We start from the raw sequence: 15,402 nt of genomic DNA on the forward strand, positions 1-15,402 counted from the left end.
ATACAATTCCTTTGACAGGACCTAATAAACTTACAAATTTGAAGAGATTTAGAAACCAAGGAAAGCAATATTGAAGAGATCAGATATCTAACAACCTTGAGGTCAGTACATTTTTATTAGGAATCAAACAATGTACTGCATTGTTATAGCGTATATCCTAATACCTATCTAGTATGATAATGTTTTCTGCTCACCAGATGCATGGTTGGCTCACACACTATTGCTCCAGATCTACATAAGAAAATTTAATGAGCTTGTGCTCATCAGATAAGCCTCTATACCTTCTTTATCTATGGCAACATTTACAACATTTATTGGATTGTATTGGTATTGGTCAAGCAATACTTCCAGAAGAGATGACGATATTGAAACAATACACTTGTCAAGTTACAGACTCCAAATAGTGTAAATCACATAGAAACTAATCATAATTTAAGGCAGCCCATGGTGAAATACAGTCCATTAAATCTTTGACATTTAAATTTTTTCTGTAGATTGTGATATACAAATTTCATTTGCAGTTTGGATAGGAATATTAAAAGCAATGGTTTTTTATCAGATTTGTGCCTAGAACTATACTAGAAAAAAATCTACTGATTTACACTGAGCCAAGTGAAAATAATTGTATACGTAGACAGTCAAATTGTCAAGACAGGTGTGTTAAGAGTGCTAATTATTTGTATTCATAAGGACTTTTTCTTTTATACTCCTTTAACCATTAATATTAACTTAGCTAATGCAAGATTGTTTATCAATTTGCTGAATAAATTGCAAATGACGTTGTAGGAATTTCCCAACTAGAGTTAGTGACATCTCAGGTCAGTTCATTAGCATTTAGTTCAATTGGAACATTGAAATTCTCTTTTTCAAGATGAGTCTGCATATCTTGTTAGAACTTCTTCAACGGCGAGCAGCACTTTCTATATAGGTGTTGGTTTTTTTTGTCACAATGTTCAATTATAAAACACAATCTTGTGCCGTAACAATGGGTTTGCCATTCTTCAGATTAATACCAGAATGATATGCATTGCTTATCCGTTGTTTCATCTCCTACAATTATTTAAGAATAAAACAGTGAAGGAAAATTTACTCATCTTCCTTATTCTAATGAAACAAAAAAAATCAAGGTACTTTCAATTGTCATTATTTGCAGTCTTCTTTAGAGAGTTCATCGATTCATTAAATACACAATACCTTAAATATAAGGTTCTCCAACACAATTTAATAAGTACTCACTGATACTCTTGAGCTAATTCCAAGCTGACAGTGGTTAAAATGAATCTTCTATCTTCATGAACTAATTGTCATGTACTCACTGATATTCTTGAGCAAAGTCCATGCTGTCAGTGGTTAAAATGAATCTTCTATCTTCATGAATTGTCCTGTCAAGTGTAGTCATCAAATCGCTTCTGATCAAAGATGATCAGCCTAAAACAACTTTCTCATAAACATTTTCCATAAACTTCATAAGTGTTGTAACCAACTTGTTTCTTGAATCCAAAAAAACATATAATAACTTGTATTTTACATACAGCGGACAATATCTAAATATCTTAAATATCTTGAATCAAGAACTGAAACACATATGTACACTGAAGAGCTGCAACTGGCATGTGGACATTCACAAAGGATTTTGGGAAGTGACCAAAGTTATTTACTTTACGTTTTACTTTTTTTGATTACTTGTATACCATTTTGAGCTAAGAAGAAAATTTATAAATACTGTAATATTGATTTATCTTCAATTCTCAGCTAAAGCTCAAAACCACACAACCAAAAAGGTTTTAGCTATTATCCATTCATCAAGTGCATAGAGTAATGTCTTGCAAATAATGCAGAGAGCCTCTGGGAATTGTGACCAATTAAGAGAGAAACCCAGGAAAGTTCAAATGGACTATGAGAGTTTCATCAAAATCAGCATACCAAATTGTGCTTCACTCTCAACACTTGATGAATGGGCAATAGTATGGCTGATTGTTTTATGCGGTATTACATTCTCCTTCTGTACCTTTTTTTTACAAATTCACCTAGCTCTCTTTTGCACGTCCTTCAATGAAGCGTTGACTAGTTTGAAACTACAATAAATAAATAAATATATATATATATATATATATATATATATATATATATATATATATATATATAAATGTTTGTCTGTATGTCCTTCATAGACTCAGGAACTATTTGACCAATCATTATGAAAATTGTTATGTATATGTATTTTCTACGTAGAATGTTTATATGCTATGTCCGTTGATGTAACTCACTACCAGGCAGCGCTTAAAATATAAAAGTTAACAATGTGCCTGCACATTATAAACTGCAATTACGAAATAGTTACGTATATTAAATAGCCAAGCACTATTGGCGTTGAAAATATAATTCACTTAAACCAGAATTGTTCATACAGGAGCAAAGCTTACGAAAAGCATGCAAAACCGTGGGAAACAGCTAGTTATTAATAACTTTGACTCGCACTCCACAGTAGTATACTAATGGTCTTATTAGTTCCCACTGAATATAGAAGTGAAGGTGTGAACTACATGTTTTATAATTAAGAAGATATAGTAGTTCAACACATTGACTGCAGAAAACATCTTAGGGCAGTACAAGTTATAGTCCTAATTAGAATTCCTTGAGTGAAAAGCAGCTGTGAAAGAATAAACTACATTTTTCATTGGCTGAGTGTTAGCGAAGCTTGTTGCTGGGGGGGGAGGGGGACCTAACAAAATTTCACATGTCTCTTATCCATTTGTAAGAATGAATTGAGCTTAGATTTAGATTTTTCTTTTTATTTTCTATATAAGCAAAATCAAGTTTAATGATGGTGTATGTCCTTCCTGGTAATTAGCTGAGTATTAGCTATAGAACTGAAATTTGCCATGAAACCCAGAAGCCTGTTAAGTGACTTGTGGTATGGCGTACTCCTTTCTACCTTCTAGTTAAGTAGGTATTGTACAGTAGGTAAACACATTGACTGCAACGGATATTTTACTACGGTAACTATCATGGTTCTCATTAGATTTCACAGAGTACAGAGCTACAGTGAAGGTACTGATTACATGAACAGCTGCGTTTGAATTACTACATCTCTCTATGGTCTGTGGTATAGTGTACTGGTGGCGAGAGAAAAGAAGAGACCTGGCCTGTGCCGGCGCACAGCTGTGTACTAGTGTGTTGCCGCGCGGTAATTTCAGGCGCTTCGCCCCACAGCCAACCCTGCGAATTGTTTATCCTAGCAATGGAGTTATTTGTTTTCAGTAATGTGGCATTCCTGTAGAGTGTGACTCATCTTAGACATTATTTTCTTTTGACGTGGTATTTGTAAAGCTGTTGAAGCAAATTTTTTTTTATCTAATTACAAATGTTAATATTTTTTTGCGTAAGAGGGTTTTTGTTTACTGTATATTGTGTTAGTCAGTAAGGTATCAATGTTAAATTTTATATACATAAAAGCACTACATTTACATTATACATATATGAAAATTAGTAATTGTTATCTTAACAATAAAAAAATCTTCAATTTCAGCAATTCATTCCTTTAATTATTGTTTGTTTACAACCACTGTAGAGCCTAATTATTAAAATTTATTACAAACATAAATTTTCCTCAATTTTAATTGATCAAAACAATACCGTCATTTAAATTATCTTATAAAACATAACAATTAGGCCGAAAATCAATCAAAACAGTGAAACAATAATGGAATTACGAAACAAGGCGCCTGCAATTTTCAGATAGGCCAGAATCCAGGTCTCTTCTTTTCTCTCGCCATCAGTACAACATGGCTCTTATGTAAGATGAAAGGGAACCCTGAACTGATAGTTATCAATAGTCTTGTCTTCTCCCAATCTCCTCACTTAACTCCTGCCAAAAAGAAGCTGCTTCAACTCCTATAAACATCAAATAAATCAGTTTTTCAGTTAAATGCCGACAGGACAAAAGTTTGGGTTTCGTTAATATCTTAACTGCTGTTACTGTACTGATGTGTCTTCCTTCGGCCACTGTATTATCGGCGTTACATATGTGTTGATACTTTACTATGTTCAGGCCCGAACATAGATGAGGATGTTACAATACTGGTGCCAATTTATTTTTAAATTAGTTACACTTATTTAGGCATATCATTACTAAATATAATAGTTTTATCAATAAAACAGATTTTATTTAGTGAAATTAATATAACATGAGGTCATCGTGATATAGTCGGTATTAATACCAGTGATCCATGCCAAGGACGTAGCCAGCGAGGGGGTCCAAGGGGTCCGGACCCCCTCCCCTCAAATTTTCAGTAAACGATTATTATTATTTAAATAATTCAGTATTACTGACATGTACTGCTGAAAGATCGTTCTCAACACAGAAATGGGTCAAGAACTTCTTAAGGAACAAAATGGGGCCTTATTCTTTGTCCACTATGGGAAAATATCAGTTTTCTGGATCCCCCAAAATTTTTTCCTGGCTACGCCTGAACTGACACCTAGAAACTGTGATGTAATTTCTGATTAATTAGCAATTATTAATAATAAAATAAACAATGTTATTTTCATATGATTGTTATTCACAAAGTATTCAATGATATAATTTTCTTCACTGAAACTTACATATATACCGTGTATTAAAGTAAAATACAGCAAACTTGGCCTAATATGGACAGAAAATGGCTGAGTTTGCGAAAAGCAGGGTTATCGGAAAAACATGGAGAAGAAGTCACATCGTCGATACTAGCATTTTATCAGGCATATGACACCATTGTGGTATCACTTGTGTGAAGTTACCATCTGACTGTTATCCGTCAAGTAGGTGGAACGCTCAGTCAGATATTGCGTATACTGCTTGTAAAAGGAGACAACCATTTGCGCTTATGCATAGAGAATTTTCAGACCATTCTGAAAAGAGCACTCACTGTAATGATCAGTTACGTGTTACTAGCTTATATTGCGTTTTACAGTTACCACTTTTACAAACAACGATAAAGTTCAATTTGCATATTCTAAAAACTGGTAAAGTAATAAGTTTTAAAATTTAATCCTTTCAACATTCATTTGGTTATTTTAAAAATACTTTTTGAGAACACTCTGAATCTGTGAAAAAATAGCTCCATGGTGAGGTATGGAAGGCCTTCATATACACCCCAAGATCAAGGATTTATTCAATATAATATCAAAATTTTTAAGAAATTCTCAATATTTCCAATTGATAATTGAATCACAGTAATAGTCTTTTAACAAGGATTTTGTTATAATAAAAACAAAAATCCATTGAGATCCAACATCTTGCCAAAACGTCCAAACTTCTGGTTGTACAAAATTGGGGAGATACAACTTTGTCTTTGGCGGGTGAGCTGGATTTACCAATTAAGATCGTTGAAGAGAATATTAACAAAGTGTTTCAGGAGTATCAATGTGATGAAAGTGTGGGTTTCTCTCATTGTATCTCAAGCAGATTTAAATGATGAGAGAAATATGAGTGCTGGAAATTGCAAGAATGTTTTAAAGAGAAATTTGGAAGGCCCTCAGTCAATGATTGTATTAATAGCCATCTGACCTGTCAAAAAACTGCAAAGGGTACAACAATTTTTTGGTTTGATTACCAAATCAAAATATTTCTACAAACCCAAACTAGATGACTACAATTTAGCTTTCAAAGAGTTTGATACAAGAATTTAAGAAGAGGGGTTTAAAAAAAATCATTTGTTCACCCATGGTTGTGTGAGGGATGAAATTCCACCTGAAAACTTTGTCATCAAGATTATTGAGTTTCATAAAATAACAGGAGCCTCAGTTGACATCATAACGTATGATGAACATGCCTCTCGAGGTTAAGAGGTGGCCTGTCTTATTCTAACTTTGTGAAGAAACTGAGAGACTCTCTTTCTAACACCTACCAGCAGGGAGAGAGAACTGAAACAGACCCACTGTCTGATGCTCTGCATATGGCTACAACAACTGGAGTCCAGGCTGATGTTGAAATAATCTCTGCTGATGACCTTCTTCTGACAACTCCTATGCCATCACCCTTGCAGCTGTACAGAAACCCGGATGAAGTGCAGTGTGTGAAATCAAAGGCATTTAATGAAGTGCCACTTCTTTCTCCAGTGTCTCATATATGTGCTGACAAAGAGGAATGTAATATAATTATGGATAGTCTAAGTTCTGTAAATAAGCAATTAGATCAGACACCAGCCAAAAAGTGAGTCACCTTTAAGTAGTCCTTTTTTGGGATGGGGTTCACCAGAAATAGCTTTAGATAAATCTTTTTTAATGAAAGAAATACAGGCAAATCTTTCAAAGATGATTGCATTCAACAATTTAAGAGATCATTATCAATTAATTCAAATAAAAATATTAACCTGGTTACCAAAGTGTCTTGTAATAAAAAAAAACAGTAACAATGAGTTTCGATTACAAAATTCTAAACTAACAATATTGCATCAGAATATTCAGCACCTTCCAATCACGTCTAGATATACTTCAGTGCAATTTAGATGAAATTAAACCTGATATCATAGCACTTACGGAACATAATATGTCAGATGCTGAATTAATACTTTTAAATATTACCAAACTACTTTAAATCCTCTCATTTTGCAAGATGCTTAAGCAACTGGAGGTGGTGTTGTCATTCTAGTACACAGAAATTTGACTTCAAAAAGTGTCAATTTACCGGCAATCCAGTCATTATTAATTGAAAAAGAATTTGAATGTTGTGTTTCGGAGATTAAAATAGATAATTATTCATTCACACTTGCTTGTGTTTTACAGGAGCCCTAAACATTGTTATGAGGACTCCTTTTTGGCTAAGTTTGAGTTATTATTGGAGATATTAAATAACAAGTATGAAAATGTAATTATAACTGGTGATCTAAATATAAATGTTCTAAATGTGGATAGTTCCATATATAAACAGTTTGTTAATATTCTTAGGGTTTATAATATGATTTACACTGTAGATTTTCCAACAAGAACTTCAAATAAGTCACAAACAGCAATAGATAACTTCATAACTAAACATAAAAAAAGAGTATTTAAATACATATGGAATTATAACTCAATTGTCTGATCATGATGCACAGTTGCTGGAAATTTTTGGAATAACAAATCAAAAGAATCTGGTTTTAAGAAAATTAACTAGAAAATTCACAGCTAATAATTATATAATGTGTTTTTTAAGACAATTGTCTCAGTTAAACTGGTGTGAAGTTTTCCAGGCATCTGTAATTCACAAGTATGATGTTTTTAGCAATTTGTTTTGTTACTACTTTGATGTAAACTTTCCTAAAGTATTTACCTCTAAGAAATTAATGGAAAGTAATAAATGGGCATCTGAAGAGCTGAAATGTAGGAGAAAAGAAATAGTTTAAATTAGAGCATGAATTTAGAATTACTAAAATAATAATATTAAATCAACCATTAAAAATATGAAAAAAGAGTTGAACCAGTCTATTGCCTTGCAAAAGAAGAGTTATTATGATCGTAAAATTTCTAAAGCGCCTAATAAAGTTAAAACTACTTGGGAATTTAATTAATTATGAAGTCGGTAAACAGAAGCTTTCAATATCAAACATATCACTTGCAGTGGACGGTAAAATATTGACAGATCCAATCTTGGTTGCTAATATTTTTAATAATTTTTTTGTTGAAGCAGTTTGATAGCTTAATACTTCCGAGCATTTCCTCCACCAACCATGAAAGCAATATTGAATTTCAGCACTCAAACCAAATTTCAACTACCTTTAAATTTAAACCAGTAAATGAAGTTGGACTTAAAAAGCATAATTTTATCATTTGAAAACAAATATTCGTCAGGATTTGATGAAATTTCAATTATTGTTCTAAAGCAGTCCTGTCCACTATATTAAAACCCTTAATACATTTTGGTTAATTCTTCTTTGATATCAGGAATTTTTCCAGATAAGCTAAAAATAGCTAAAGTAATTCCTATTTTTTAAAAGAGGGAGATCCAAATGATCCTGCCTGTTATAGGCCAGTTGTCTCTCCTCCCAGTTTTTATCAAAAAATATATGAAAAAGTTGTTTTATAACCAATTTTTAAATTATCTGGAATCTAACAATTTCTTAAACAGTCAACAACACGGTTTTTTCGATCTGGACGATCTACAATTACCGCCGGTATCGAGTTTATTGATTCAATAATCAATTCAGTGGATAAGGGAGAACACGTGATTGGAGTATTTCTGGACTTGACCAGAGCATTTGACAGTGTGTCACATTGTAAATTAATAAGTACTTTTTAAAATGTTGGGTGTTATGGGAAAGGAACTTGCATGGTTTAGTTCTTACCTTCAAAATAGGATGCAATACGTTGAAATAGAGCATGTTTCAAACAGTACTCGATATTGTTTTAAAAACAAATTCAATTCAAAACTAAGAAACAGTAAAGCATGGAGTCCCACAAGGATCAATATTAGGTCCACTTCTTTTTCTTTGTTATATAAATCAGTTGCCTTTATTGGTTGGAGAAAGCTCTGCTGTCTGTTTATATGCTGATGACACAAATGTGGTTATCTCAGGAAAAAGTGTTGAAAGTGTTGAGATGTCCGCTTTATAGTCTATCAATGATAAAAGACTTCTTGATAAGTACAAAACCCTTTTATTAAACTCAAACAAATCAAATTTTATCTCTTTTTCCACAAAACAAGCTCTAAACAGGGTTCAACCCAACATTTTCATTGAGGAAGAAACAATTGCTAAATGCCTATAGCACAAAAATTTTTAGGATTGATTATAGATAAAAACTTAAGTTGGAATGAACATGTGGACTATGTTTTTAAATAAAATTTCCAGTGGTCTATATGCACTGAGACGATTGGCTAAGGTTTGCAGTGTAGAATCTCTAAAATCAATTTATTATGCTCTCATTAATTCCCACATTGCTTACGGTATAGCTATACTATGGAGCTACCACATCACATAATTTATACAAAATTCTAGTTAAACAAAAGCACGCTATTAGAATTATAAAGAGATTAAAGAGGAGAGATTCAGTTAAGCATATTTTTAGGGAACTCCAAATATTTACTGTCTACAATCTATACATATTTGAAACTATAAATTACGTTGTGCGTTTCTGCAATCTTGCTTTAACAGAAAAGAAAACATCAATATAATACACGGTTCAATATATCTAATGATTCTCATCACTTGGAATTTTATAAAAAGAAAACCTCGTACATGAGGAAAAAGTTTCTAAATCATTTACCAATTGAGTTGAAAACTAACTACAACACAAATAATTTCAAAACTAAACTTAAAGAATATCTACTAAATAGACCTATATATTCATTCCAAGAATTTTTTGAAAGGGCTAATTGACTGGTTTAGCTCAACATGTCTATATGTATTTACGTGTATATGTGTCTGTGTATATGTATTTATGTATGTATGTGTCTGTTTATATGTATAAGATAACTATTTATTACCATAACTTATAATGAATGAATGTTTTATTCTAGCAACTGTGCATGAAATACACTTAAAAAATTATAATAGTAATCCTAGTACTAATGCTTATGTTGGTTAATATTTTATAAGTTGATGTTAGATAATTTTTTTTATTAACTATGATTGACGCTATTCATTGTACAATCTGTGCATTTGTTTTTATGAATAAAGAATTTCTGAATCTGAATCTGAATCTGAACTTTTTGGGAAGGGTTGGTTCCATTTTGACTTTATTTATGTTCAGTAGCTGGTATGGGGATGAGAGAGGGAATATTCATACACTGGCCTTCTTAAAACTACTTAGTACCCATACAGTATGATCTGGTTTGTATATTACAGCCTTTATTTTAGTTTTTCACATATTACCAAGTCAAATTCTAGTGCTACTTTCATTGCTAATTTTCAAAATGTTGGCAATATTTTCATACAAGAGACGTTGATACCCAAACTAATTTTCCCTTAATTGAAACCAATCTAGAAGTTCTTGTCAAATATTTTGGAACTGATTTTGCGTATTTCTATTCATACTAATCATAGTGCTTCAAATTTGATTTTTTACGTACAAAAACCTGAATTTCTTCTGATAAGGAACTGCACACTACAACAATATATCACTATTTGAAAACTGATCAGCTTTAGCTAGATCTCAAATACTTCTTATCAAACTCAGTTTTAAACACATATAGTAATCTTAGTTGATAGGTTTCATGCCCCGTGTCATTACTAACATGACAAAAAACACCGCATCAAAACATTGCTTACATGCAGTTGACTTCTCGAAATATTTTGTCCTCGTTACGGAGAACCCATCCTTAGTCAACATTTATGTTGATCAGTTTAGGTTTAACATCTGTTGACTAAAGATGGCTATCCAGAGTTAGGTTGAAATATTTCAATAATTTAATTATGTTAGCTAATTTTCAACATGTTGTGAAATTGAAGACTGATGTTTGTTATCAGTAGTAATTTAATTCTCATTTTCAATATTATCGAATTATTATTTTCTTTATCAATTCCAATTCATCAGAGAGCCTTATAAAATAAATCTTTCACTGTTTCCGCATGTAGATTGTGGAATGCTGTCCCAGATAATATCAGAATTATTGACAAGCGTGATCACTTTGGGGCTGAAGTTAGGGCCTTTCTGCTGCGGACTTGGCAGCAGTGACAATTGGTGGTTCTTGTGATCTTACTCGGGGTAACTGCATATAAGCTGAGTGAATAGAGAATGAAAGCTAATAAGGTAGTCATAAATCTATTAGTTGATTATTGTATTAAAGATAGTTTTGTAAGAGTTCAATCAATATATTCAATTTTTAATTTTAAAATGTAACTTTTTATGTTGTATTGTAATTAATTATTAAACGTAATTTAGTTTTACATGCCAGTTAAGATATTGTAATAGGAATGATTCTATTTTATTTTATTTACTTTTGTTTAGAGGTTAAATGGCTGACTTTTTAGTCCTAACTTCGCCTATGTAAATAAAGACATTTTTCATTTAATTTCTATATTATCCAAAAACCCACCCAAAAATTGTTATTCTAACTATTTAGAAAAATTGTTATTTATAAAAATTATTTACAAAAATGTCTAATCCTCATATTGGGCACTCAGCATAGAGAACTTCATAGGGCTTAAAACAAGAGCAATAGAGTCACTTTTTGCTGGTTTCAATATCCATGTAAATTTTAAATGTTTAGAGAGTACACAAGTACTTAATGTTTCTAACTACCACTTCTACTCGTAATTTTTTAATTTGTTTGAATGTCACTAATTAAAGAACTAAACTCTCTAGTCTCTCTCTTGTACACAAAACTAAATTTACTGTTTCATAGTAGTAAATTAATTTATTCTATCTAAGTATACATTACTTTGAAAAATTATAAAGCACACAATTTATGAAAATATAAACTCTGACTTAGATTGGATCATTTATAGCTTATAACAACAAGATTCGATAAGATTTGTAGTAATTTATCTACAATTTGATAGCCCTTCTAAGAGCCAAATCAAAAATCTTTATTTTTGTCATTACTACAACTATTCCTTTGTCTTACCAGTATTCAGCAAGTTTGTTAAACAAAATCCATGACGTGAATCAGCTGAGTGGCCAAACATGTAAGACCATGGTGTCTCCTGTTGTTTACTCCAACCAGCGTGTGTTTACATTGTGTTACATAAGTTTTACTTGCATTGTATTAGTTTAAAGCATTACAAAACACAGATTTTCAAAATGATTCTAAATATTGTATTAATGTCTAAAAACTGCCCAATCAATATTGGCAATAAAAAATATAAGCAAAAAAATTGTATGTTACTGCATTTAAAAATATGTTCAACATAGCAAAACAATGTTTTTCATAAAATTGACTCGTAACTATTCATTACAAAGTGTTTCATTAATTATAGTTTGTACATTTTAGGTTTTTATCAGTTTGAAAGAAAACATACATATAAGCGTTCACACTATTTACGTATATGGCCACCATTTTGAACCAGCTAGTTAATATTAAAATGTATTCTATATCAAACTTTTTGCACTTATTTACAACAAAGCACATTTATCCTCACAGTTTTTGACACACCCTGTATTTTAAGATATCATGTACAGTTTTTTCTAGTACATGTAAACTTTTACCGCCAACTTATTTATCCGCAATAACGCATTCACACAAAAAATAACTTCCATTAACCTACTTTTTGCTATTACATTTTGCTAATTAACAGGGTCTAGCACAGGGCCGATGAACATGAATCAAACCACACTACTGAAACTGCACTAACCCTGAAATGAGGCTGTGTGAGTAACTCCTTGAGCTCCTCGATCTCCCCACTGGTCTCCAGCTCCAGCTCGCCCGGAGACAGGGACTGCTCGAAGTCGCGCAGCGCGTCCAGGGCGTCCCGACACTTAAGCACGGCATCGCTGGGCGGCGCACGTGTCGGACTCACTACTTTACTCGAGATCCGGTCGTACAGCTGCAACACAACACTAGTGCGTTATGACATGGCCAACTGTTATGTGTCAGGTTTCCAAACTGCGACAAAGAATACAAATATCTGAGTACAGTAATTTTCCTGCAGTAATAGACCCACCAAGTGCAGTGACCTCAATATGGAAAATGTTAGATGAAAATCTAGAGTGTAGTGAGAAAGGCTTGAGGAATGTCTTCAGTAACGACTTGTGAAAACTCAAGCGATGAACACTTGGGAGGTGGAAAGTTTAGTGAAAATATATAAAAGGATAGAAAATGTCATAATTGTAGAAGGATTAAGGATACATACAGTAGGCAAATTGATCAATGACTGAAGTGAAGGAAAGTCAAAAAGGGAAATGAGTAAAGGAAAGGTCTGAGAATCTATATATATAAAAGAAAGTTGTGTTAGTTACACTATTTATAACTCAAGAACGGCTGAACCGATTTGGCTGAAAATTGGTAAGAGGTAGCTAAGAACTGGGAGAAGGACATAGGATACTTTTTATCCCGTTCCCGATTCAGGATTCCGCCCCACTGGTCTCTAAAAGTTACAGAAATACTCGTAAGAAATGCATTGCAGCAAACATATGTTATTAAGTGAAAGAGCCTTTTCAAATTTAATCAGCTGTTCTTTGTAAACATATATAATGCGACAAAAGAAATATATGTTTTTATAATTTAATTATTATTTTAAATTTCTTTACACTTATAGTTTGAAAGCATAGAGTAAGCTTAAGAGAAACAGCAAATTTTCTGTTTCTGCAATCACTGTTAAACATAGACTTTACTATCCAGATAATACAATTCAAATTTGACGTAAAAATCCACCTTTAACTGCAATATTTATCTAATATAAACCATGCTCATGCTTGATCAGAAGAGCAATGCAGATATCAAAATTATTATCTTACGTTGGCTACAAATATAAAGAATGTTATAAAACCAACCTTAGTTGTTTTTTTTTACAGAAGTATGGTTTTCGAAACTCCGTGTGTACATATTCTCTCGATTGAGACAACAAAGCAAGCTCAATCATGGCATCGGAGATATAACTAATTTGATCCAGAAGTGATACACGCGCAAAGCCTAAAATAAAAACCATACGCAATTTCGCTTAACATCTGAAACTCATAATCATTAGACTGTAATAATATGTACCTAAAATATGCCTATTTTCGTTTCAAAATTACATTGAGCGCCATCATTTATTACATTGTATATAATTGTAACTTTTTGACTCCTGTCCACGATGGTCTAATATAGTTCAATTGTATACAAAAATCATAGAATATTGGAGAAAAATTCCAGTTATTTCACAGGTGCATATTGAGACTGTTTTAACATTTAAATCTTAAATAGATCATGAGCTTGGAGTATCTTTCAGTGACTATAATTTATCTCAGAAGGGTAATAACGACATTCAAAAGAAATATGCCTCCTATGTCCCAATTTTTTCTGAAGGAAATCGTGTGCGAAGCCGTAGGTATCTGGGTATTTGGTATTTTATTGAAAATCAACAGTTTTCGTTATAAAATACTACGAATTTATTGACGAACTAGCTGTTACCCGCAGCCAATCACGCATAATTGCTTTTACTAAGTAATATAAGGACTTCGGTTCTTAAGATTTGCGTGCGAAGCCGTGGGTAACAGCTAGTTTAAGATAAAAGTATAAATTGTAAAGAGCAATCCATGTGGAATTCAATTGTGTAGTGACGGATGAAAACTCACATAATGGAAAGTTGGAAGGAAGGAGGTTTTAGAATATTCAAAATAGACAAAAAGGTACAGTCCCATATTTTTAGAAAAACTTGGGATGGGTCTAGGGTGGGAGAATAGAACAATGTCTGTAGTAAAGGAAAGCTAAGAAGAGATACAAGTAAAGGAAGGTTTGAAGACCAATTTTAATGGAAGAAAGCTGAGAAAATTCACATAAAGAGGAAGGCTCCTTGAAAAAAAACTGCCTCAATACCGATTCCATATCACAAAACAGTTTAAGACAATATTTATCTCTTATAGTAAAAAAAGACAAATAATTAATTCTAATGTATTATGTCCCAAAACATTATGTCAGCACTAGTATTTTATATTATTATTATTACCAATGTAATATTGTAATGAAAATGTTTTTTTAATTTTGTTGTCAAAAAAACTAAAAAATAAAATATAAAACATATTTTTCCAAATATTTCTGATTTTCCTTCTCAAGACACACTGAATCTTAAAAAATGTTGTCATTTAATAAAAACTAATTTTTAAAATACCTGTCCATAAAACCATAAACAGTATGTGAATCCTACTAAGAAAAGTACAAATTAAATATGTATTAATTGATAAAGATAAATAATACCAGTTTAATAACACAAAAGCTTTATGTATTATCAAACTGCTACTTTCCTCATTGAGTGCTATTTTATTTTTGTAAAAATAACAGCTCATTTCCATTAAACGACATTTTAATAATTGGTATACATTCACAGTAACACTTTACACTTAGCTGAAACTACATAATTAATTGCTCTTATATGTGTAATGCAATTTCAGTAACAGCTTTGAAACACAACCAGCTTGAGAATTTTACATTTAAGCACGACTTCATAAAATATTATTGATTGCCCTCTTTAATATTCAGCCACTAATTTATCATAACTGTACCATTATGGTGTACAGCCAAATTGCTGTCAGTCAAATTAACATTCATGCAATTACAATCTAATTACAGAATCGATTATTAACACAATTACGGATTGAAAACTTTACATTCCCATTTACTTACAATCCCAGCAAAGGTGACAATTCCAAATAGGTATTATTTCACATTAGATCATTTTGCCCCTCACAGTTACTTCAACAATGGTAATTAGACATTATTATCAGTAATTTCAGGAGAATAAGGGATGAGGACCGTACTTTGGTGCCCAACAATTAATTACCTTGTAACTTCACTTTCCCAATAATAAA

General features: G+C 32.0%; 1 protein-coding gene across 10 annotated transcripts in view; it reads right to left on the reverse strand.

Annotated features, from left to right (window-relative positions):
- Window positions 1-15,402, reverse strand: part of LOC124363097 (peripheral plasma membrane protein CASK) — a 522,470-nt gene that overhangs the window by 396,873 nt on the left and 110,195 nt on the right. For all 10 annotated transcript variants that reach the window (XM_046818216.1, XM_046818210.1, XM_046818218.1 and 7 more), the window contains one exon: window positions 12,252-12,443. In XM_046818216.1, coding sequence (XP_046674172.1) covers window positions 12,252-12,443 — 192 coding nt within the window. The remainder of the gene's footprint in view (window positions 1-12,251; window positions 12,444-15,402) is intronic.

Source organism: Homalodisca vitripennis, chromosome 5 (assembly GCF_021130785.1).
Source record: "Homalodisca vitripennis isolate AUS2020 chromosome 5, UT_GWSS_2.1, whole genome shotgun sequence".
Taxonomy (NCBI): Eukaryota; Metazoa; Arthropoda; class Insecta; order Hemiptera; family Cicadellidae; genus Homalodisca; species Homalodisca vitripennis.